The 23051-nt window shown below is 32.5% G+C and overlaps 3 protein-coding genes and 1 pseudogene across 5 annotated transcripts; all 4 read right to left on the reverse strand.

Moving 5' to 3' along the window:
* Nucleotides 1-7764: 7764 nt before the first annotated feature.
* Nucleotides 7765-10408, reverse strand: LOC114936501 (odorant receptor 82a-like; annotated as a pseudogene). Its single transcript, XR_014926248.1, has 5 exons — nt 9995-10408; nt 9192-9670; nt 8397-8627; nt 8042-8155; nt 7765-7960 (listed from the first exon to the last, which is right to left on the reverse strand). The product of XR_014926248.1 is annotated as an odorant receptor 82a-like (transcript).
* Nucleotides 10409-11050: 642 nt separating this feature from the next.
* On the reverse strand, nt 11051-13711 carry LOC114936506 (odorant receptor 4-like). The gene is made up of 6 exons (XM_029309754.2): nt 13404-13711; nt 12609-12957; nt 12105-12338; nt 11769-11882; nt 11483-11638; nt 11051-11267 (listed from the first exon to the last, which is right to left on the reverse strand). The coding sequence occupies exons 1-6, from the start codon at nt 13658-13660 to the stop codon at nt 11217-11219; spliced, it is 1161 nt and encodes a 386-aa protein (XP_029165587.2). The 5' UTR covers nt 13661-13711; the 3' UTR covers nt 11051-11216.
* A 2468-nt stretch (nt 13712-16179) lies between these two features.
* On the reverse strand, nt 16180-19121 carry LOC114936498 (odorant receptor 4-like). 2 transcript variants are annotated; one of them, XM_085489211.1, is made up of 6 exons: nt 18661-19121; nt 17856-18201; nt 17361-17591; nt 16935-17048; nt 16635-16790; nt 16180-16404 (listed from the first exon to the last, which is right to left on the reverse strand). In XM_085489211.1, exons 1-6 carry the CDS (start codon nt 18978-18980, stop codon nt 16354-16356), a joined length of 1218 nt encoding a protein of 405 aa, XP_085345337.1. In that variant the 5' UTR covers nt 18981-19121; the 3' UTR covers nt 16180-16353. The 2 variants fall into 2 exon arrangements, with proteins under 2 accessions (XP_085345337.1, XP_029165561.1); XM_029309728.2 differs by lacking the exon at nt 18661-19121 and having other exon boundaries at nt 17856-18211.
* Nucleotides 19122-19733: 612 nt separating this feature from the next.
* On the reverse strand, nt 19734-22586 carry LOC114936561 (uncharacterized). Its single transcript, XM_029309813.2, has 6 exons — nt 22070-22586; nt 21361-21706; nt 20737-20970; nt 20469-20579; nt 20187-20342; nt 19734-19988 (listed from the first exon to the last, which is right to left on the reverse strand). The coding sequence occupies exons 1-6, from the start codon at nt 22522-22524 to the stop codon at nt 19938-19940; spliced, it is 1353 nt and encodes a 450-aa protein (XP_029165646.2). The 5' UTR covers nt 22525-22586; the 3' UTR covers nt 19734-19937.
* Nucleotides 22587-23051: the final 465 nt, after the last annotated feature.

A 23051-nucleotide genomic window follows, 5' to 3' on the forward strand; every position in this document is an offset into this window, starting at 1 on the left:
TGTACAGTTCCATTATTCAATACAAGAATATCGATGTTTTACATTGACAGCTGTTCTCCATTTCTTGCTTTTTCTTGCTCACTCCTGATTCTTTCTTTTACGATCCTTTTTCTTTCTTTTTATATATATTGTACAAAATAGTTGTTTTATATAATTTCCTGTAAAAAATAAGATTAGGAAAAATTGCTTCAACAAGAATAAAAATTAGACTAACTTTTATATTCATTTTTATTAAAAAAAAATTGTTTAAGTAAAATTTTTTTAATTAGAACATTTTATCTAAGTAAATTGTTGTGCAAAATAATTGCTATAATTTTCTACAAAAATAATAATAAAAATTAAAATTGAAAAATAATACAAATGAGTAAAAAAAAGTTAATTTAAAAAATTTAGCACTGCTAATTTTATTAGAATATTATTCAGCGCAAAACTTTTTTAATTAAAATTTTATTCATTTTTTTCAATTTGTATGAATTTTTAATTTTCATGTAAATTTTAAATATTGTTATTTTTGTAAGAAATTAAAACAATTATTTTACACAACAATTTTATTTTAATATATAATTTAATTAAATTATTATATATTTTTTATTATATAATTTAATTAATTATATTACAATATTTTATAACAATATTGTATATAACAATTTTTTAAAATTAAAATAACACTGCCTTGTACAGATTAAGAACACTATTTTGTAACACAATATAATTTACATATATAACGAATTTTCCTAACTGTGCTTCTTGCTTTTTTCACAATTTTTTTAAAACTTTTTTCCCTTTTTTTAAAGGATAAAGTTTACGTTTTTTTTTTAAGATTATATTCTATGCACGAATTTCAATGTTTGAATGTCGCGAATGCCAAACGCTCGTTCTCACGATCTGAGCTCCGGCTGCGCGTGATAGAGATCGATGGTATCGCCCGGCGTATAAGCTCGCCGTCTCTCTATATGAAACACAATGGAATACCCGGTCTAGATTGCGTGGCTGCGTCGCATTTCGAATATGCGTCTATAATGCAGGCATCTAAATTATATACGAACGTTAATTGTATCGCAGCTGGGGAGGCAAAGGGGAAGAGAATTTTATAGGTCGGATATCTCTGATGAAAAAGTACCTCCGGGTAACGTTAAAGCATGTTAGCGCGGTCAGATAATGTTCATGTATGAATTTTAATTCTATCGATGACTGGATCAAAGATAAAAAGAGGGCAGCGTGAATTGTAATCTTATTTTTTTATACATATCGTATTCATTTATATATATTGTAATTATATTATAAAAAAAACTCAACTATAAAAGAGAAACAATTGTTGTTCGTTCTCTTTTATTAAACGCCTGTAGGCAAATTATTTCTAGACATTATACCATTGAGAGAAATAGATATATATATATATATAATATTAATAGCTCGGGAATAATAGAGGACAATGAGCGTGTTTTAAAAGTAACATTAAGGCTATTCATTCCATTGTAGCTGTTGATTTTTGTGCTTTTGAAGAAAAGAAATTTAATTTTCGTGATTACTCCGTGTACATTAAATCCCTATAATCCAGCTTGATTACATTTACGGGATCCAGTAGAGCGTCTTTGTAATCGTCACCTTCCCCAGACGACTCGATAAATTAGAGAGAGAGAGAGAGACGTGTATTTATGTTGCGACGAGACAAAGTGGGCGATTCTTGAGCTTTCAACGGGAAAAGAAAGTCATGCCTCTTTTGAGGATTATCGAACGTAGAATTTGCGTACTTTCTCATGATTCTTTCGCGTCTACGACGCATGTGCACCGCATTTTTCACAGGGAGGAACAAAGAAAGTCTCGGTCCACACGTGTTGCGGAGCGAGATTCGATTTTCGCGACGTCTCCTGTGAGCAAAGCTTTGTACTTCGGAATCGAGACACTCGTCGTCTATATTAAAGTAATCTTTCTTTCTCTTTCTCTCTTTCTCTCTCTCTCTCTCTCTCTAATCTAAATCTCGTTGAAGTTTGAAATTTGTTTCTTGAATTTTTAAAAATTCTTGATTTATTGTAACAGGTCCCCTGTATGAGCCTATATACATATAAAACTAATATATACATATTAATTTTATTCTGTTTTATACATGTAATATATTATACATATAAAATTAATTATAAAATATTAATTAATTATAAAAAAAATATAAACTAAATGAACAATGTTCGAAGCATTCCTTAGAACATCTTGTAAATAAGATCAATATTGTTTAATAATAACAGTCAGGATCCGTAAGAGCTTTATATGTGCACGTTTGAAAATTCCTGCCAACCCTTCTTATATTTTGTATCCAAATTTCAATCTCATTCTTTAAGATTTTTTTATGATAAAGTAAAAATAATTTGCCAAGAGGTTTTACTTATCATACATATTATCCGATTTTAGTATATATTAATAAATTTTTTATTTTTATTTGAAAAAACCTTTAAATATATATATATATATATATATATTTTTTTTTATGAGATAAATTTAAACAATATATCTCAGTAAAATTCATTGTATTTTAATAATGTACAGAAGTTTCTAAAATAAGCAAATAAAGCTTATATCGCGTTTTTAACGAATATAACGCATCATATAATTCGTCAAACTGGAACATTATGGTTTGAAGTGAACGAAATATGCCCTCTCTTACGAATCGAACTGTCGAGTATTTGGAGCAGGCGTAATGGGGACACGTAATATTTGTCAATAATAAGAGGGTCATATAACGATCGACATATCATATCGCCGCTTTATGAATTTAGCAAAGCAGTTTCGTAGACTGAAATAAAAACAGCAACAAAATATTATGCAAATGCAATATTCGAAAATAAAAGAGAAGATCTGGAAAAATCGGAATTTCGGAAGAAGAAAGAAGTGATAAAGAGAAATAATGGATATATTATGATAAATGACTGATATTACAAAAGAAATCCTTCAGTAGCAGGACAATTCTAATGCAACAATTTTAACACAGAACACATTTAAGGAGGAAAAGCACATAAAAGACGCATTTGAGCATTTTATTCAAAAATATAAAGTTTCTAATATCTTGTGTGTGTTCTTCCACAATGTGAAAACGTCGCTATATAAAGGAACAAGAAGATTCGCTGAAAGTTTTCTATTGTACGGAATGTTTAAATTGTTTCTCAAAAGCGAGCACATGCGCTTCGGGGATTGAGATGCAATATTTTCCACTCGATAAAAATGATACGCACTAGAATAATTTCAACATATCAAAAAGTACAATATTTATTCGACTAGAAAATTAACATATGTACATTACATCACGGACACAAAATTCGATCTCTTTTTATATTTCATTCACGGATATACATTTATTATCACCGAGGCAAAAATATTTAAATCAAGATCGAGACTTTTTATTCTCGCCATCGGGCGAGAAAAAAAATCACTAGAACGCGACGTAATAAAAATAGAAGCGCAAAAGTGATAAGTCCAGGCAAGATCATGCGCAGGCAAGACGAAACAAAATTGAGAGAATAGAGAATAAATAAAATTTCGGCGAAAAGAGAGCGAGGGAGAACGCGATGAGAAATTGGGGACGAAAGAGCAGCCTCGAATCGAGAGAGCGAGTGAAGAGAAAAGAGAGTGAAGGGAGACGAGGGCGAGAGAGGGTGAGAGAAGCGAGGGTTGCAGACGCGCCACGACAAGGGTAAATGTACGTACGAATGTACCCCGGATTGGCTTCGGGATGGTTTCCATGGAGACCAATTCGCTCGGCCCGGGGAAGTCGTCGCCGCCGCCACCATCGCCGCCACCGCCACCACCACCACCACCACCACCACCACCACCACCACCACCACCACCACCACCACCACCACCACCACCACCACCACCACCACCACCACCACCATCACCACCACCACCACCACCACCATCACTGTCACCCTCCTGACGCCACTGACGCAGCTTTCATCCCGGAAAATCGTAGCGCTTCTAAACGTCAAAAAGTTGAAAACGACCGGTCCGTTTATTAATCGCGGCAATTCACGCGCGAAATCTCCATCTAATATAATATTTAATCTGCTAAAGAAATAAAATCATCAAAGAGATAGAGAGAGAGAGAGGAGAGTAAGTCTCCTTTGACCTTATCAAATTACCTGATCGCGCGATTGAATTTCAGCAATATACTTCCGGTAGTATTAACCTTTGGCCTCTCGAATTTTATATTTTATGACAATGAGCAAAGTAGCTCTATTCTTTTGTCATTTGGGAAAATAAGAGAGAAACAATTATGCAAATTTATAATATAATATGTTAGAAATAAAAATATTTATAAAGGTAAATGCAGAACATTGTTTACTTAACGAAAGATATGGCTAAATCGCTCCTATTATAAATAACAAAGATAGAGAATCTATTGCTGTAAGAGCCAATATATAATGCTTAGCAAATTTGCCAAGATGAGGAACTATCTCAAATCGAGATTTTATAAGTTCCTCTTCCTTCCTAACAAACCTCCTAAATTTCCTAAAATTAATAGAGACGAGAAAAATATATCGGTCCGAAAAAATTATTTACTTAATTTTTAATATTATTATTTTTTAGAATATCTAATACACTAAAATTGTACAATTTGTACATCGTATATAATAGAAAAAAGCTATATACATATATTGTAGAAAACAAATGTATCTATGAACAAATTCACTTTTCACAGAATTGCTGTAAAAGATTGAAAAATACATTAAATTGATACATACATAGCAAAAAACATACATGCAGATCTAATTCATTCTTTTTTCAGAACTCGTATTTATATTTAAATGCACAATCTTTTAATTGGAAATATCGTTTATAAACATTAACAGGTTTTTTTCCGGATATCAATTTTTTGTTTGAGATATACTGCCGTGTAAAAATACGTATGAAAATACGTTAATAAATTTATGAAAGAAAGTTGATGCTGACGTGGCTATGAATGGAAAATCAAGAATTCTCGTGACGCGACGATGAGAAACTTGAGAAGGAATTTATGACGACGTCGATAATTTCGTACTTAGTAAAATGGGATGACATCATCCCTGCTATTCGGAATTCGACGTAAGCAAAAATTCATGATTTACATTGTCGGGATATAATTTTCAAAGTTTAAAAAGTCGATATTTCTCCAGCTATTATAGATAGTATCATCGGGAATAAAAGTTTGCAGAGTTAAAAAATCTCGCAGCTATATACCTACAAGAAATAAATTTGTGAAACAAAATTCTGCAAAAAATATATCGTCTTTTTAAAATATAAAAATAAATATTGTCTCTTTAAATATAAAAAAGTTAAATGTACGTAAAGTGATAAATATAAGGCCAACTTATCGAGCTGAATATTCGAGATGTTCAGTCAACTACCATTTATTACATGTATAAATTATAAAACTACAGTCATTATATTAAAACTAACGCAAATTACAATCATTCTATAAACGTTTCGACCGCACGCGGTCTTCTTCAGTATAATTATTGAAATATAAATTCTTACAATTCACATAATATCGAAATTTAATTATAGTTATTCAGAATCAAGAGTTTTTGAGTAATTAACGCGTGTTTCAATCCGTCCTGTCCAACAATGTTCGCCTCGATATGATCCCTGATTTTGTTCAGATCTCGGATAGTTTCATCGTTAATATGCGAGAAATTAACCCGTTCCGTAGGCGCTGCGATTAATAAAAAATTACCGATCAACGTATGTCCAAATTATAATATGTATCCCCTACAACTGGTAGTATGCTTACCTATCATCGTTCTTCTTGACAATTTTGCTATTTATTAACAGTTATTAAGGATGACACATAACAAACCAACAATACAGAAAGACAGCTCATTTTAAACTCTACTTGATCGGAGAGCGTGCGTGTTTATATATGATCTAATATCTATGTTTTACTCGTTAATGTCCTATTTGTCCTATTATTATTTCTTGTTCGCTAATATATCCAAAATATCAAAATACGACTCGCTAAGTAACTCAGTATCTTTGTTTAAATTTAGTCCATTTTTTTGTTCCTTGATATGTAGCATCTCAGAAATGAGTCTTTTATAATAATTATTTTCGTTGTCCATGATCTTAACATTGTCCCAATTAAAAGTATGATGTTCATTTATTATGTGTTCAGAAATTACTGAATGTTTCGTTGAGTCCAACCTAATATTATTTTTATGTTCTTTTATTCGCGTCTGCAATTGCCTCTTTGTTTGGCCTACATAAGATGCATTACAATTATTGCAACTGATCTTATAAACCACATTCGAATTGCATGGATGTTTAGTTTTATCTTTCTGCGCTTTAATAATATTATCCAGTTTGTTGAGACATCTATACCCTACCATACAATTTTTATTTTTTACCGAGGAAAATGTACGTACCCGATAAAATATTATATATTTTTATTTCAATAGAAATACAATTTCAAGTATAATGGAGAATAACAGTGTATAAAAGTTAAAGAATTCTTTTTTTTTTTTTTTGAAAATTTACACCAGGACTCCGACGAACCGAAAATTGTGTATGTAAAAGAGAACAGAAAGTTGCGCTACTTACCACTCTATACATATACATTACCTCGGTATAAACTGAGTAGAGTGAGATGTACATTTCTGCCAGACATAACACGCATATAAACTCCGCTCGTCCGTTAACGGAGCGTTAACTTCAAGTTTGCAAATTGAGCGGTCGCAAGGGGCGATAAGATTACGGCAACTCTTGTGCATACAGAGACACGATCGCCTCTATTAAAACAGTCCCTTCAGGGTAGCGTTGCTGCGTGAAAGCGTTCTGATTATATGCGCGAAATAGCGCTAAATAATCCCGATATGATTTCGTTGGCCCCACGATCTGTTCGTCGACCATCTGGCGTTATTGCTGAAGCGAATAAATATATATATATATATATATAAATATGTATATATGCATATATATACACATATGTACGATAGTCGGATACAACGAGTATAAAGGGAGAGAGCCACCCCTTGCTGCGACGAGGCAACTTCCGCAATTTAGCACGGAACGACGTTCCAAACTTCTTTTAGGGGGATGAAAGCCCGTGACGAGCCTTCAGCCTTACGAGAAAAATATTTTTCTCTCCGTTGAAGGAGAGTAAAAGCAAGAGCAGTAGTCTCGGCGGTAAACTCGCGTACGCGTTTAACAACATTTGCGTCAATATTATCGCAATATCTCCGAGAGAAGTGAAATAACCAGACGCATTTTGCTCTCAGCTGATAATTGGCTTTTATTAAAAATAGAGATAATCTTCGATCACATATGCAACTTATGTCAGGCAATTTTTGTAACGATAACGTCGACGATGTATCGTTATACGTCAACACCGACGGTTTTGCGGTCCTCATCGTTACAATGCGTGAAGCACGGAGACGTATGATGCCGATGATTTAATAATCTACGGCAGACAACATTGCTACGGTGCATCAAAAAATATATATACATTTTATTTTGCGGTTATACGCATTTAAAGTTCAGTTTTTTCGGCGATCTGTACCGTCCGTGACGGAATAGAATTTTTTCATCTATTAATTTTCATGTAAAAAAAATGAAAAACTTAAGCAAATATATACAAATGCAAAATATATCAAGAGGTGCATATATATTACATAAAGTTATAACTAGGTTTTTGTCGCGAATTTCTAGATTGTTTCAAGAACTCAAGGTATTTTATATACATATTTGTATGTGTGCGCACATATGTGTGTATGTGTCTGTAAACATAATAACGTGTAAAGCTTTCACGCTTTCATCTCACACGACTAATGACAATACTTACGTTCGCGAACTGTTGTAAAGAGAGATTCGTGAATCTGCCGACTGTGATTGTTAATTGCTTTTGCGACCTCATTATCAGAAACAGCAGGATTCGACTCTCGTTCGGAGCCAAATCGTACCACAAAGACTCGTATGCCGCGTCGCCGATCATTTTGCTCTGGAAATCGAAATGGAGAATCGGAAACGCGCGAAAGAGGGATGGAAGGGGGTTGAAAAACTGTAAATTGCGATTGCCCACCTTGATGCTTAGATATTCGCCGGCGAAGCAGAAGATGAATGCTTCTAAATTGATGACGACGTAAAACAAAAGGGATCTCACTAGCATAGAGGAGCCTTCTTGGGCGCCAATCGACTATAATATTTGAAAATTATGACCAACGCACACACACTAAATTTTTTTTCTATCGCAATAATTTGCGTTACAAAGGTATCGAATTTACGAGCTGTTGAACGCTTAAAATTTAGAACGCCGCTTATAAATTATAAACTTAATACACACGTGTGTATCAGATATATGTACGTATGTGTCATCGAAGCGACTTGATTATTGATTTGTTGTATTGCTTTGTGCACGCTTTGAAAAAGTTACTCACATTCACGATGATAAAGCCCAAGCAGCAAATAACGAGGGTGTTCGATATGAATTGTGCCAGCGCGATATACGAGTATAGAGCTTCGATTTTTTCCGTGAAAACGATGATGTTTTGATGCCTTCGGATCAACGGGCCTATTGTGACCATGGATATAGTCGGTTTCTGACTCCTCGGTAAAAGTTCTAATAATCTTTCACGTAGAATATCTATCTGGCCGCCCGCATGTAACACCTACAAATTTCATCCCGTTATCCTGTTTCAAAATCAAATTAGATAATGACGTGTTCACGCTGAACTAAATTATTAAATTAATAAATATTTATTTCAATACTGCCTAATAAATCATTTATTTAAAACAAATAAATATTTTTCACATCAAATCAATATATTATTAGTTTCATATAAATGATTTATAAGGCAGTATTGAAAGAAATATTTATTCGAATTTAATTCTTGTTTTCCAATACAGAATCTCGCGCGCGGATAAAAGATTACACTAAAGAACGTAATAATAATTATTTTACGCGGTTGAATAAAAATCCAATAAACTTCTTGAAATAATTCTTGCTACGGAGAAGGGCTCGGAGAATAAATTTCCCAAATAATTTTTTCCAGACAGATCAAAACTTGTCGCACGAACGATCCCAGTGATCGCGAAAACGCGGATCTAGACATCCCTCGGGGTGCGTTTTTCGAGGTAATCTCAGTTGGGAACTTGAAAATCCCCCGAGGAGAGAAGGGATGGGAAAAGAGGGGAGCGAGAGAACCCCTGGGGAATCCCGGGGCTCAACTTACCAGCGTAACGAGCAGCGCGCTGAGCACGCCGATCACGGTAGCGGATGTTATCTGATGAAGGAACTGCGTGGTCATGACAAGCTCGTAGACCGGCGACGTGCCGCTCTCGAAGGGTAACTCCATCTTGAGGAAGAGCTCGCGGTCGTCGGCGATGCCGTCGTCATCGCCGCCGCTCAGAACGACGACGCCGATACCGTAGACCATCACCGCCACCGAGTGCAGGCCGATGATCAGATTGGAGAATCGCTGGGACAGACCGGCCACGCTGTTCATGTTGCCGCAATCTTCCGGGGTCCCGCACTCCTGCCAGTCGCTCGCAATCCTCTCTAACACGTCGTTGAATATTCTAGGGAGAATCAGTTTCGTGGAGCGTCGCGAGAGCGAGATTGTTCCCCTTCGAGGACTTTGAGGAAACTATTTTTTTTTCTTTCTGAATGGGACGATGAAGACGGGACAAGATGGGTCAAAGATGCCAGCATTGATATTACATTGATGGCATCATTTTAATATATAATAATGATTGCGATATGAGATAAATGCGGAACACGTTATTTATAAATGTCGTTGATGCGAGAAAAGAAGTACATTATATATATATAAAATATACTAATATATTGTGAAACCAATGATAAATGATCAGGTAAAGTTTTCTTGTTGAGAGACAGAAATCGCTAAATTATTAATATTCTGACAGGTAGCATGACAGGTGCGTGCGAGCTGCTTTGTACTATCTAATCATTCATTCGATTTGCACGACATTTCGTCGAGATATGATATACGCGTTCACCGAGTAGCAACGACGTACCGTTGTTTCGTCCAGAAAACAATCAACTTGACACACAACAAACTGTACGACAACGTCGCGCTCAGGCCGTCCATCAGCTGTTCAAGCTCCTCCGAGTTACAGTGTACTATGACGTGACGATACTGAAAGGTCTGCGCGGCCAGCATTGTTGTGGTCCAAAAGACCCGACTGGCGATCGCGTAAGCGGTACCTGGCCAGATACCGACTACTCGAAGACCGATCTCGATCGGGCGGGTAATTGTGTTTGCGAACATCGTCCTTCGAACTTGTCGCGAACCGTCCTATGACATGACTGAACGATGCGGAACTTAAGTAAAGTTATCCACTCTTGAAGAAAAGGAAAGAGACAACACTCGGAAATTTTTAGATCGATATCATCGAAGGAGCGAGTTTATCGACAGTTTACTGCAAAATCAATTAATCAGCCAGGATATATAGGGCGATAAGAATCGCCGCGTCACCAACCAAGGGAAAGAGTGTTCAAAAAAATGGACACCCTACTGGGAGCTTGATCGAAGGAGCGCGAAAGGAACATCAGCGTCTTGGAACAGATCTATAGGACGGACACGAGACGCGCACCTGTAGACGCTGCGGATGAACTGACGGATACCGGAGGGTCGCAAGGTGCCCTACCATTCGTCGACTATCGTCGATCGCGGCAGGGGGCAGCTCATTAAATATTTTTATCGTTTCTACGTATGGTGAAGTTGCATCAGCGGTGCGTTGTCAGTGCAATTGCCGATTTTGCGAATGGAAAGGGAAATCGAGGGGCCGTTCTTCCGCCGTGCAGTCCACAATTTTCATTAAAAATGTACGATCGGAGGTCGGAGGTCGACGTTGGCTTACAGTCCATTGAAAATCATGCGCATTGATCTGAAGAAAAACCAAGTCTTTTCAGGGATCATATCGACGAGGAAGAGAGAGTCTTGGAAATCGGAAATACATTATATCGCAGTAATTTTTTACCCCGATATATATATATATATATATATATATGTATTATACATATATCTATAGAGATAGTAAATATATATCATAGATATATTATCTCATATTCAAATTATATTATATTACTAATTTGTGTGTATTACACTGTTTCAGAGCATATATTCGGAGAAGTATCGTATTACATACAATATGTATTGTATTTCTAGCTTGTATTTTTAACTAATAATTTATATATTGCATATAAATTTTAGTTGGAAACTGATGAGATAAATCTATTGCATCGCCAATAATACCGATAAGTATGATCCCGCAGAATTCATGATCTATAACAACATGCATCAGAGAGTTTAATGTACTTGTGACTTTCATATAAGTACATTTAAGCATTTAATATATGGTTGCGAGAACTTTTAAACAATTTATGTAATAAAGAGGAAGACAAGTAAGTTTGAATATGAATTTGAAAAATTACATATTATAGTAAATATAAATGCAAGGATCATAAATTTTTATTTGGCATAATATATGGAAATCTTACGGTTGCGAAGCATTGTAACGAGAGATCCGTCATATTCCCAACTGTGAGCGTCAATTGTTTCTGCGCTCTCAATATTATGAATAATAAAATGCGACTTTGTTTAGGCTCCAATTCGTACCAGGCGGTGCTGTACGCGGCTAATCCAATTGCCTTGCTCTGACAAAGATAAGAATTATACAGATTATATAAATATATATCAACATTTTCTCGACAATTTTATTGTAATATTTGCACGATAATCATATAGAATTATCCGTCTATTATGATAATAATTCTTATGGCTAACCTGATTCATCAGATATTCCCCAGCGTAGCAGAATACAAACGCTTCGATATTTGTCACGCAGTAATACGAAATGGCTTTCATTATCCTTTCTGTCGCGTCGGGATTGCCGAGTGCCTGAGACATTGAAACACATACGCGATGAATGATTCGAGGTATAAATAGTTGTTTCTTTCAGTGCAATACGAGATATAGGAGAATCAATAAGGTATATATACATGCCATGGTACAAACACGATGCCAATCGCGATTAATTATGGGACAATTAATTTTGTTTAATAAATATAATTATTTTTTACTTATAATATTTACTATATATTTATATTTTACTCTACTCACTGTTACGACTAAAAATCCTAATAGGCAAATCATCATCGTGTTTGTTGTAAATTGTACGAACGCGATGAACGTATACAAACTTTCGATATTTTTTGCGAAGTAAATAATTTTCTGATGCTTCCGGATGATTTTCTCTGTCATCAAAATGATGACAGATTTGCCTGTGTCCGCTTTGGACATGAGCTCAGCTAGCCAAGAACACAGGATATTTATCTGGCCACCTACGTGTAGGATCTGAAAAGAAAGAGAGAGAATTCAAATAAACCAGGTAAAATGGAGATTTGGTAAAGTAAAGACTCGAATTTAATTAACAAGTCGTAAAAAATATTATAACTATTAATAATAAATTTAGCAAAACACACAGAACTGTCGTGTCTGACAAGGCAAATATATACCAATTAAATTTTCTATTGACGCTACTGATTTTATTTTTATTAAAATTATTATAAATGTAGATAGAAATTCATCTTTATTAATTGCATATTTTTTTTGTGTACGACTTACCAAGATTAGCAACAAAGCGTTTATTATACCCATGCCCCAGCTAGTCATGATGAGATGTAACCATTCCAAGATTAAGACGACTTTATACGCGCCTTGCGTGTTTATACTGAAAGGCATTACTGCTTTGTAAATGTGCGGTAGGTCGTAGCTCGTATAATTGGCGATGTCAACATTGTCCAAAATGATGGAAATGCCGTAGAAAATCACGAGAACCGTATGAAGAGTTATGATCATGTTTGTGATATAATTAGATATCTTCTCTTTGTTTAATATCTCATGTATTTCGACGTCACTATTGGTGCACTCATTCCAATCTTCCGCCATCATCGTCAAGACTTTGTCGAATATTCTATGCACGATTGCATATATTTCAAATTTACTGACCATCGTACATTTAAATTATCTAACTGTCTCGAAATTGAACGCATGATAAATAAAGTATATTTAAAAAAAAATATGAATAAAAAATACACATAAAAAATATAATAAACAATAGGTGAAATACGTAACATGTACATTTAATGTACATTAGAAATTCGCGCACGCATAATTGAAGCAGATAGTTACATTTTAAATAAAAACAATATATATTGGTTTATTTTATGTTTAGACATATATTATATTTTTGTTTTATATATAATATATATTTAATTATATCATTTTGTGTTCAATCATATAAACCCATAATTTTATTTCATATGTATGTATATTTTTATACAAAAACACAAAATGATATATCATTATAATATATCTTCACATATTATGTACTTTATTATTATGTATCGCATTACTCACCGCTGATTGAACCAAAACAAGCCAAACTTGAACATTAATTTGAGAAATCCTAAAAAGGTACTAACAGACTCCAACAAATTGAATATATTGTCATAACTGTAATTTTTGACGATATATAGATAATGGCAGATTAGGATCATTGCTATTGTAACAGTCCAAAATATTCTGCAAAACATAATGCATGATGCATTTGGCCAGATACCGAATAAGATGAGCGCAAATTTTGTTACACGATTAATTGTACTTTTACGCATCATAATTTCGTATTGTTTTCGTTCGTGTACATCCACATATATGTGTATATATCTTTTATGTACAAACAAAAATACAAAAAGATGTATGAAAGCACTATAGAAAAAAAATTCGCGGAAAAGAAAAAGAGAGATATAATATCGCCTAAATGTGTATATTTGTCAAATGACAGCTCGACGTTGTATCATGAAATATCGGCGCAAAGACTGAAAGATTGTGAGAGGTCAGTAAACGAATGCATCCTGGTACAAACGACCAATAGGAGCCGCTCATTAAATATTTTTATCGCACTGCACACTATAAACGCATATCCGTCGTTGTTTTCCCTTATTTTGATAAAAGGAAGAAAAGAAAGGTAGAAAATTATTTCCCTCCCCTTTTCGTGAGTATCGGTTTCGTAAATCGCGAATTGCTTGCCTCGAGTATGCAATAATTTATGCAGGACATAGACAGAGCGATGTATGTCCGATGGTGAATCACGTTCCGGTGATCTTTGGAAAAGTTTCGATATCTAGAGGGTGAAAAGACCTCAAAGAGGGAACAGAAAATTAAATTACCACGAAACGTGTATACGTGTATTTCACCATGTAACATTGGAACGTGCATTTGTGAGCAATACTTGCTAAGTAATCAATAAGTAGAATATCGAGATTGGTAAATAATGACGGCAAACTATTGTAAAACAAAACTGAAGTATATGCGTAATATAGTGTTAATATTGGGGATATATTTATTCGAAAAGGATTAATCTCTTTCTCCTTCTTTTTATCTAACATTAAGTAGAGGTATATTATATTTTATTTTTGAATTGAAATTTAGAATCCTCATACTATGATATTTAGATATTATTTACTATGCCATTTTTAAATTATTATTATTCTAGTGAATGTATTTGGAAAAATAATTTTTGTATTTTGGAATATGTATTTTTTTTACCTAAGAATTTTCATATTACAAGTACGACGAAGTAAATACGATATTCATTGCATCGCTAGCAATACTGATAAATAGGATTCTGAAGCATTCATGATCTATAATAATGTTATTCTGTGCATTATAGAAGAATATAAATATATTTTTATAAGTATAAATTTTTAAAAACTTAAAACTTTAAAACTTTAAAAAATATATAATATATTATAATAATATGATGATATATATTGTATTTAACATACATGTATAACACATTTTATATATATATATATATATATATATATATATATATATATATATTAATTATATCAATCAATAAGCATTTTTTATTATTATAGTATTGTAAAAATATATATATGTATATATTTGAATTGAAATTAAGACATTAACATCTTTTTATACTCACGCTTACGATGAGAAATGCAGTAGCAAATTATTATCGTGTTCGACACGAATTGTAGCAGCGCGATATACGTGTATAAATTCTCAACTTTTTCCGAGAAATTGATGATTTTAAGCTTTTTGATAATTTTATTCGTCATAAATAATGTTCGTTTCTTTCCGTTCTCATTTGATACAAAATCCACCAACCAGCCAGTATATTTATTTGATCTCCTATATGTAAAGTCTGAAAATAAAAAACAATCTCCGTGTACATAAAATTTTCTACCATTATTACAATCCACGAAAGCTCTATATTCGAATATTAGACGGAGAACATAGTAATAAAGTAATATGAGGCATGAAAGAAACTTGTAAAAATAAGGAAAGAGACTCAGAGAGCTTCAAATTTTGATCTATCGTCAAACAGTTTTATTTTCTATCCTGAAAATTATACATCGTTTTCTTATGCACCAGAGTTAAGAGCAAAAAGTTTACAGCACCGGAAATTTATTTGTACATGATGTCGTATAGACGAATTGTGCGATCACGAGCGTTTTGTACACCCTTTGCGTGTTCACGTCGAAGGGGAGTTCCATCATGTGAATATAGGGTAGCGCAGACGTGCGATTGCTGATATCGACGTTGACCAAGACGTCCAAGACGGTGTGTGTTCAGTACGCTTAATGCGTGAACGAGAATTGCATTGGTGATGCGATTCGACAATTTTGCTTTGTACATTATCTCTTGCATGTCGATTTTACTCTTGGCGCAATCATACCAGTCTTTTGCCATCATCGTCACAGTTTGGATAAATTTCCTGCGGACGTGTCAATTTTATCCTGTCATACAGTTCAGCATTAAAATGCAGTTCTTTCAGCTTTTTAAATTTTTCTTTTGTTTTTGTAAAATTACACTGCAGCACGTGACATGTATTGTAAAATTAATATTAAATGTAATTATATCCCAGCGTGTATAATCTAATAGCGGACACAATGCAATAAATCGAATCAACAATTAAATTATAGATTCTCTTTTGACAATTGCATCAACAAATATAATATTTGAATATAATTTATTAATATACCGATTGTATTACTTACCGTTGATTCAACTAAAATATGTATTTTATATAGAGAAAGAGACATAGTAGATGTATATTATAAAATATATTCTTTTATATTCAAATTATTCTATATTACTAATTAAAACTTTTTGTGTCTTACACTGTCTCGGAACATATATTCGGAATAGTATTGTATATATTCTATTACATACAATATATATTGTATTTTTAATTTGTATTTCTAATAATTAATAATTTACATATTGGATATATATATTTTTCAATTTTAGTTGAAAATTGGCGAGATAAATCTAGTATTTATTGCATTGCCAATAAGACCGATAAGTATGATCCCGCAGAATTCATGATCTATAACAACGTGCAAAGAGTTTAATGGATTTGTGACTTTAATATAATAACATTTAAACATTTGAGGTATTGCAGGGAGAAGTAATTTAAACAATTAATGTAATAAAGAGTAAAACAAGTAATTAAACATATATTTAGGAAATATATTACGATAAATGTTAAATGTAAAAATGCAAGAATCACAAATTTTTATTTCGTATAATAGAATACCTAATGAATGGAAATCTTACGGTTGCGAAGCATTGTAACGAAAGGTCTGTCATCTTCCCAACTGTGAGCTTCAACTGTTTCTGCGCTCTCAATATTATGAATAACAAAATGCGACTATGTTTAGGCTCCAATTCATACCAGGTGGTATTGTATGCAGCTAATCCAATTGCCCTGCTCTGACAAAAATAAAATTATAATGTAGAGATCTTAAATAATATTATATATCAAAATTTTCTTAATAATTTTATCGTAATATTTGCAGGATGATTATATAAAATCGTCCATTATCAATCATAATCGTCATCATTCTTATGGCTAACCTGATTCATCAGATATTCCCCAGCGTAGCAGAATATGAACGCTTCGATATTTGTCACGCAGTAATACGAAATAACTCTCATTATCTTTTCTGTTGCGTCGGAATTTCCGAGTGCCTGCGATATTAAAATACGTCACACGCGATGAATGATTCGAGGTATAAGTAGTTGTTTCTTGCAGTGCAATGCGAGATATAGGAAAATCAATAAGGTAAATATACATGTCATGGTGCAAACACGATGCTAATCGCGATTAATTATGTGATAATACAATAAAGTAAAAATACAATAAATTTAATTATATTTGCCAGAATTGGTCGATTGAATTACTACCATTTTATAATTAATTTTGTTGAATAAATATTTATAATAAATAATTATTTTTTACTTTTAATATTTAATATATATTTATTACACTAATATACTCACTGTTACGATTAAAAATCCTAATAGGCAAATCATCACCGTGTTTGATGTAAATTGTATGAACGCGATGAGCGTATATAAACTTTCAATATTTCTCGTGAAGTAAATAATTTTCTGATGCTTCCGAATAATTTTCTCCATCATAATGATGACGGATTTGCCTGTATTTGCTTGGGATATGAGTTTCGCTAGCCAGAAACACAGGATATTTATCTGGCCACCTACGTGTAAGACCTGAATAGAAAGAGAATTAATATGAACTAAGTAAAATGAAGAGACTCAAATTCAATTACCGAAGAAAAATATAATGTTATAACTATATAAATAATAAATTTGGCAAATACGGCACAGACGTATTTGGCAAAGCAAATATGTAGATGTACCAATTAAGTTTTCTACTAATTTATTATTATTATTTTTATTGGAATTATTATAAATGTAGATATGTGTGGTGTATATATTTCTATGAATTGCGCATATTTTTTGTGTACGACTTACCAAGATTAGCAGCAAAGCGTTTATTATACCCATGCCCCAGCTAGACAAGATGAGATGTAACAGTTCCACGACTAACACGACTGTATACGTGCCTTGCGTGTTTATGAAAGGAACTACTGCTTTGTAAATGTGGGGTAACTCGTAGACCGTATAATCGGCAACATCAACGTTGGCCAAAACGATGGCAATGCCGTAAAAAAGCGGTACAACCGTGTGAAGAGTTATCATCGCGTTGGCGACATAATTCGAAGTCTTCGCTTTGTTTACCGCCTCCTGCATTTCGACATCACTTTTGGCGCAATCATTCCAATCTTCCGCCATCATCATCAAGACTTCGTTGAATATTCTACGCGTGATCGTATACGATTCTAATTTATTAATCACCGTATTCTTAAATTGTCTCGAAATTGAGCGTATGATAAATAAGGGATACATATAAAAAATAAATATAAATAAAAAATACATATAAAAATATTACAATATAGACGAAATACGTAATTTTACGTTTAATGTACATTACGAATTCACGTATGCATAATTGAAGTAGATAGTTTGCATATTAATGAAACTCGATATATGCATGTATATATGAAAATCGATATATGCATGTATATATAAGCTTACTTTATAATATTTTTTATATTTAATAATATTCCGCGTTTAACAATATAAATTTGTTATTTTACTTCATATATATTTTGTATAAAGTAAAATAAAAAATTCATTTATTGTTAAACAAAGAATGATATGATTATTACAATATATTCTCTCATATTGTTTACTTAATTAGCTGTGTATTACTCACCGCTGATTCAGCCAAAAAAAACCAACCTTAATCATTAATTTTAAGAATCCCATAAAGCTACTAAAGCAGTCCATCAAATTGAATACGTTTTCATAACGGTAATGTGTGAAGAAATATAAATAATGGCAGAGTAGAACGATTGTTATTGTAATGAACCAAAATATTCTGCAAAACGTAATACACGATACATCTGGCCAGATACCGAACAAAATGAGCGTAAATTTTGTCGTACGATTAATTGTACTTTTACGCATCATAATTTCGTATCTCGCTTGCTTTCGTTCGTGATCCAAGTATTTCGTACATTCAAGTATATGCATATATATATATTTTTTTTGTGTGTACAAATGAAGTATACCAAGCTGTATGAAGACACTAAAAAAAAATTCGCGGAAAAAAAGAGATATAATTTCGTCTAACTGTATATTCGTCGAATGACAGCTCGACGTTGTATCACGAAATATCGGCGTAAAGACTAAAAGATTGTGAAATCTATAAAAACGGATGCATCCTGATACGAGCGACCAATAGGAGCCGCTCATTAAATATTTTTATTGCACTGCACACTATAAACGCACATCCGTCGTTGTTTCCCTTATTTCGATAATAGAAAGAAAAGAAAGGTAGAAAATTATTTCCCTCCTCTTTTTGTGAGTGTCGGTTTCGTGATCGCAAATTGCTTGCCTCGAGTATGCAATAATTTATGCAGGACATAGGCAGCCCGATGTATGTCCGATGGTGAATCACGTCCCGGAGATCTTTGAAAAAGTATCTAGAGGGTGAAAAGATCTCGAAGAAGGAACAGAAAATTATATTACCACGAAACGTTTATACGTGTATTTCTCCAAGTAACATCGGAGGAACATGCACTATTTGGTAAGTAATCAATGACTAGAATATCGAGACTGGTAAATAATAACGACAAGCTATTATAAAATGAAACTGAAGTATATGCGTAACATGGGTGGGAAATGATTTAATAAGGTGTTAATATTGGAGAGATATTTATTCAAAATGGATTAATCTCCTTCCATTTTGCCTCTTTTTATTTGTCATTAACTAAAAGTGTATTATATAATATTTAACTTTTTTAAATTAAAATTTAAAATGCTCATCATACTACAACATTTAATTTTTTTATACCATTTAAATTATTCGTATTCTAGTGAATGTATTTGAAAAAATAATCTTTATATTTTGGAAAGTGTATTTTTTTTACCTAAGAATAATCATATTACATTTGTTTTATTACAAGTACGACGAAGTGAATACGATATTCATTGCATTGCTAGCAACACTGACAAGTAGGATCCCGAAGCATTCATGATCTATAACAATTATTAGTATTATGAAACGTTATTTTATAAAATATATTTACAGACTATTAGTAAAAGAAGGGCATAAAAATATTGACTTTAAAAATCAAGTGTGTCGAAACTTGATAATAACAATTCCAATTAATTGCGTATAAATAAATCAGTTGTAGAACTGCCGACAAAAATTATTGATTTTTCACGAAATCTTACGCTTGCAAAGGATACTAAGGAAAGCTCCATCATCTTGCCAGCTGTGAGTATCAACTGTTTCTGCGATCTTAATATGACAAATAACAATATACGACTATGTTTAGGCTTCAAATTATACCACGGGCAATTATACATTGCAAATCCGATAGCTTTGCTCTGCAAAAAGTAATGGCTATATTTTTAACATTTTTATTTTATACTTTTTTATATAAGATTATATGGAAAATAGATTATATCATATAATTTTAATTGTCATTTTGTTGTAATTATTATTACAAAAACCTTATTGCTTAAATATTCTCCAGCATAGCAAAATATATACGCTTCTAGATTTGTAATTACGAGAAATAAAAGACATCTTACAAGTTCCATTACATTGGAAGTGTCAATTGCCTAATAAATAATTAATTAAATTAAATTAATAAAATAATTAACAAGATATATGTAAAAAATATATACTATTTGCATATTAATTAATGAATCGGAACATAATTTACTGTTATGAGAAATGAATAATTTTCTTCTTGTAGTATTTAGTTAATTTACTCACGATTACGATGAGAAAACCTATCGAACATATCATGGCCATATTTGAAGCAAATACACACAGAGCGATGTGCGTATATATAATTTCGATATTTTCTGAAAATTGGATAATTTTTTGATGCTTTCGAATAATTTTGATTGTCCCGGTGATTGATTCTTTCTTATTTTCAATCTCTTTGAATATAAACTGCGAAACCCTACTTTCTAAGATTTCCATTTGGCCTCCTACATGTAAGATCTGAAAACAGCGATACACAATTTTAATTTCAAAAAATCATTATTTACTACAAATTTTTATAATTACGCATAAGAAATTAGATTTGATAAATGCTATATTCGAGCAGTGAAAAAAATTCTCGTATTCCGAATATAATATGCAAAATTTATATCGTGAATTATATTGTGTACAAATTTGACGATATAGACGTATCATTATTTTCCTAAATGAAATTTCTTCCACATTTCTTTACAATATAATTTAGATATTTATTATATATATATATATATTATATTTATATGTATTAATATTCCACATTATACTAAACAGAACAATTTAATTATTCATTATAAAAATTATGAATTTTGTAATTATATGTTTTTCGTAGTTACCTATACAGTTGCAACTTACCAATGTCAAAAGCATGGCGTTTGCAAAACCGGCTACCGTATTAAGGAAGATTAGGTGCACAATTTCTGTCAGTAATACAAGTCTATATGTGCGCTGGGTGCTAACGTTGAAAGGAAGTTGCAACGTGTTGACGTAAGGCAATTCAATCGTTTGATCGGTAGCATCTGCATCTTCGAGAACGACTCCCATGGAATATGCAATGATAGTTACCACATGAAGAATAAGTATTGTGTTAGTGATACGATCCGATAACTTTGCTTTACGTATCATCACGCGCAAACTTACATCACTATTAGCGCAATCCTTCCAGTCATTCACGATTACCGCCAAAATTTCCATTAATTTTCTGTGAATAATTGCATTTTTTGATTATGATGTCAGAAAAAATCACAAATAATCTCTCCAAAAACTGTGCCATTCTTGACTTATAAAAAACACCGCTTTTTCTTGTACAAATTTCATCATGCATATTTTTACAGTTTTCTATCATTTTTCCCCCGAAACAAAACAGCAATAAATGAATCCATTGTATCATTATAAAGAAAGATAGTCCATTCAATTTTTCTAAATTTGATTTTAATTTACGCTTTTATAATGGGTTTACAGTGTAATTAAATCTATCAAGAAATAAATAAACGATAAAAAATTATTTCTAATTAAAAATCTCATACGAATTGTCTGCTAAATATTACTTATTTATTTTACTTACTGCTGATTTATCCAAAACATAACGAGTTTAATCAATACTTTGACTTGCGCCAGAAAGCTGCATAAGCAATCCACCAAGTTGAAAAAATTCTCGGAACTTAAATGCGTCGAGACATATAAGTAATGACAGTATCCGGTGAATGCTAATGTAACTATCCAAAACAGTCTGTTAATTAAAATGATTGATCTTCCTGGCCACACACCGAACCAAGGTAGCATAAACATAATTACAGGGCTAATTGTACTTTTACGAGTCATAGTTTTATATTTCTTTTGTGTTCGCTTTAAGTGCATTAGAAAACATGTAACAAAATCAAATCGAGATAAAAGGAAGCTACTCTGTCGCTCAATATGTCTTTCGATGACAGCACAATGTATATCATTTAATATCTGTGTAAAGACTGACTGGCTCTGAAAGATGCACCCTCGGAAAATTGACGGATAAAAGTTGCTCATTAAATATTTTTGATATGCGTGCAGGCTTGTGTAATACAATATCGTCGTGTTTCCTTGTAATTTTTTGCAGCTGAGGAAAAAAAGAATATGTAAGAGGTATTCTTTATTCACTTCGGTCACTTACATTATACTTCATAATATTGGTGAAGCGCGTACGTTAAATACGTAATGATACGTGCGAAGGGAAATGTATACTTCTGTGTTATCGACGAAATTAAAAATTAAAAATACACTTTTGTTATGGCATAAGATAAAAAGAATCTTATCTCATTAGTTATGCTACCGCATTGAGACTGTCGATTGCCCGCACTATTGTGCAGAAATGGTATACAAAAATTTATTTAATATAAACTATACAGCATATTGCATGATATCTGTAATAAAAAGTAACTAAATTTATCAGAATACAATATTCAAAAAAATTGAATAACGTTTAATTCTTTTTTAAACGCAATAAAAAAATTTAAAAAAAAATAACATTTGATTATTAGCTTTGCAATTAATTAAACGCAATCACAATAATTCGA

Source organism: Nylanderia fulva, unplaced genomic scaffold (genome assembly GCF_048542155.1).
Source record: "Nylanderia fulva isolate GAGA-0341 unplaced genomic scaffold, ASM4854215v1 Scaffold8, whole genome shotgun sequence".
Taxonomy (NCBI): Eukaryota; Metazoa; Arthropoda; class Insecta; order Hymenoptera; family Formicidae; genus Nylanderia; species Nylanderia fulva.

Excerpts from the sequence above, each read along its gene's own strand:
- LOC114936506 (XM_029309754.2), bottom strand. The coding sequence starts at position 13,660 with ATGATGCGTAAAAGTACAATTAATCGTGTAACAAAATTTGCGCTCATC. Across the intron at positions 11,639-11,768 it reads GGGAATATCTGATGAATCAG|AGCAAGGCAATTGGATTAGC; the intron begins GTTAGCCATAAG and ends TATCTTTGTCAG. Across the intron at positions 11,268-11,482 it reads CGTTACAATGCTTCGCAACC|ATCATGAATTCTGCGGGATC; the intron begins GTAAGATTTCCA and ends ATGTTGTTATAG.
- LOC114936498 (XM_085489211.1), bottom strand. The coding sequence starts at position 18,980 with ATGCATATACTTGAATGTACGAAATACTTGGATCACGAACGAAAGCAA. Across the intron at positions 17,592-17,855 it reads ACGCTTTGCTGCTAATCTTG|GTCTTACACGTAGGTGGCCA; the intron begins GTAAGTCGTACA and ends CTTTCTATTCAG. Across the intron at positions 16,791-16,934 it reads GGGAATATCTGATGAATCAG|AGCAGGGCAATTGGATTAGC; the intron begins GTTAGCCATAAG and ends TATTTTTGTCAG.
- LOC114936561 (XM_029309813.2), bottom strand. The coding sequence starts at position 22,524 with ATGAGCAACTTTTATCCGTCAATTTTCCGAGGGTGCATCTTTCAGAGC. Across the intron at positions 20,343-20,468 it reads GAGAATATTTAAGCAATAAG|AGCAAAGCTATCGGATTTGC; the intron begins GTTTTTGTAATA and ends TACTTTTTGCAG. Across the intron at positions 19,989-20,186 it reads CCTTAGTATCCTTTGCAAGC|ATCATGAATGCTTCGGGATC; the intron begins GTAAGATTTCGT and ends TAATTGTTATAG.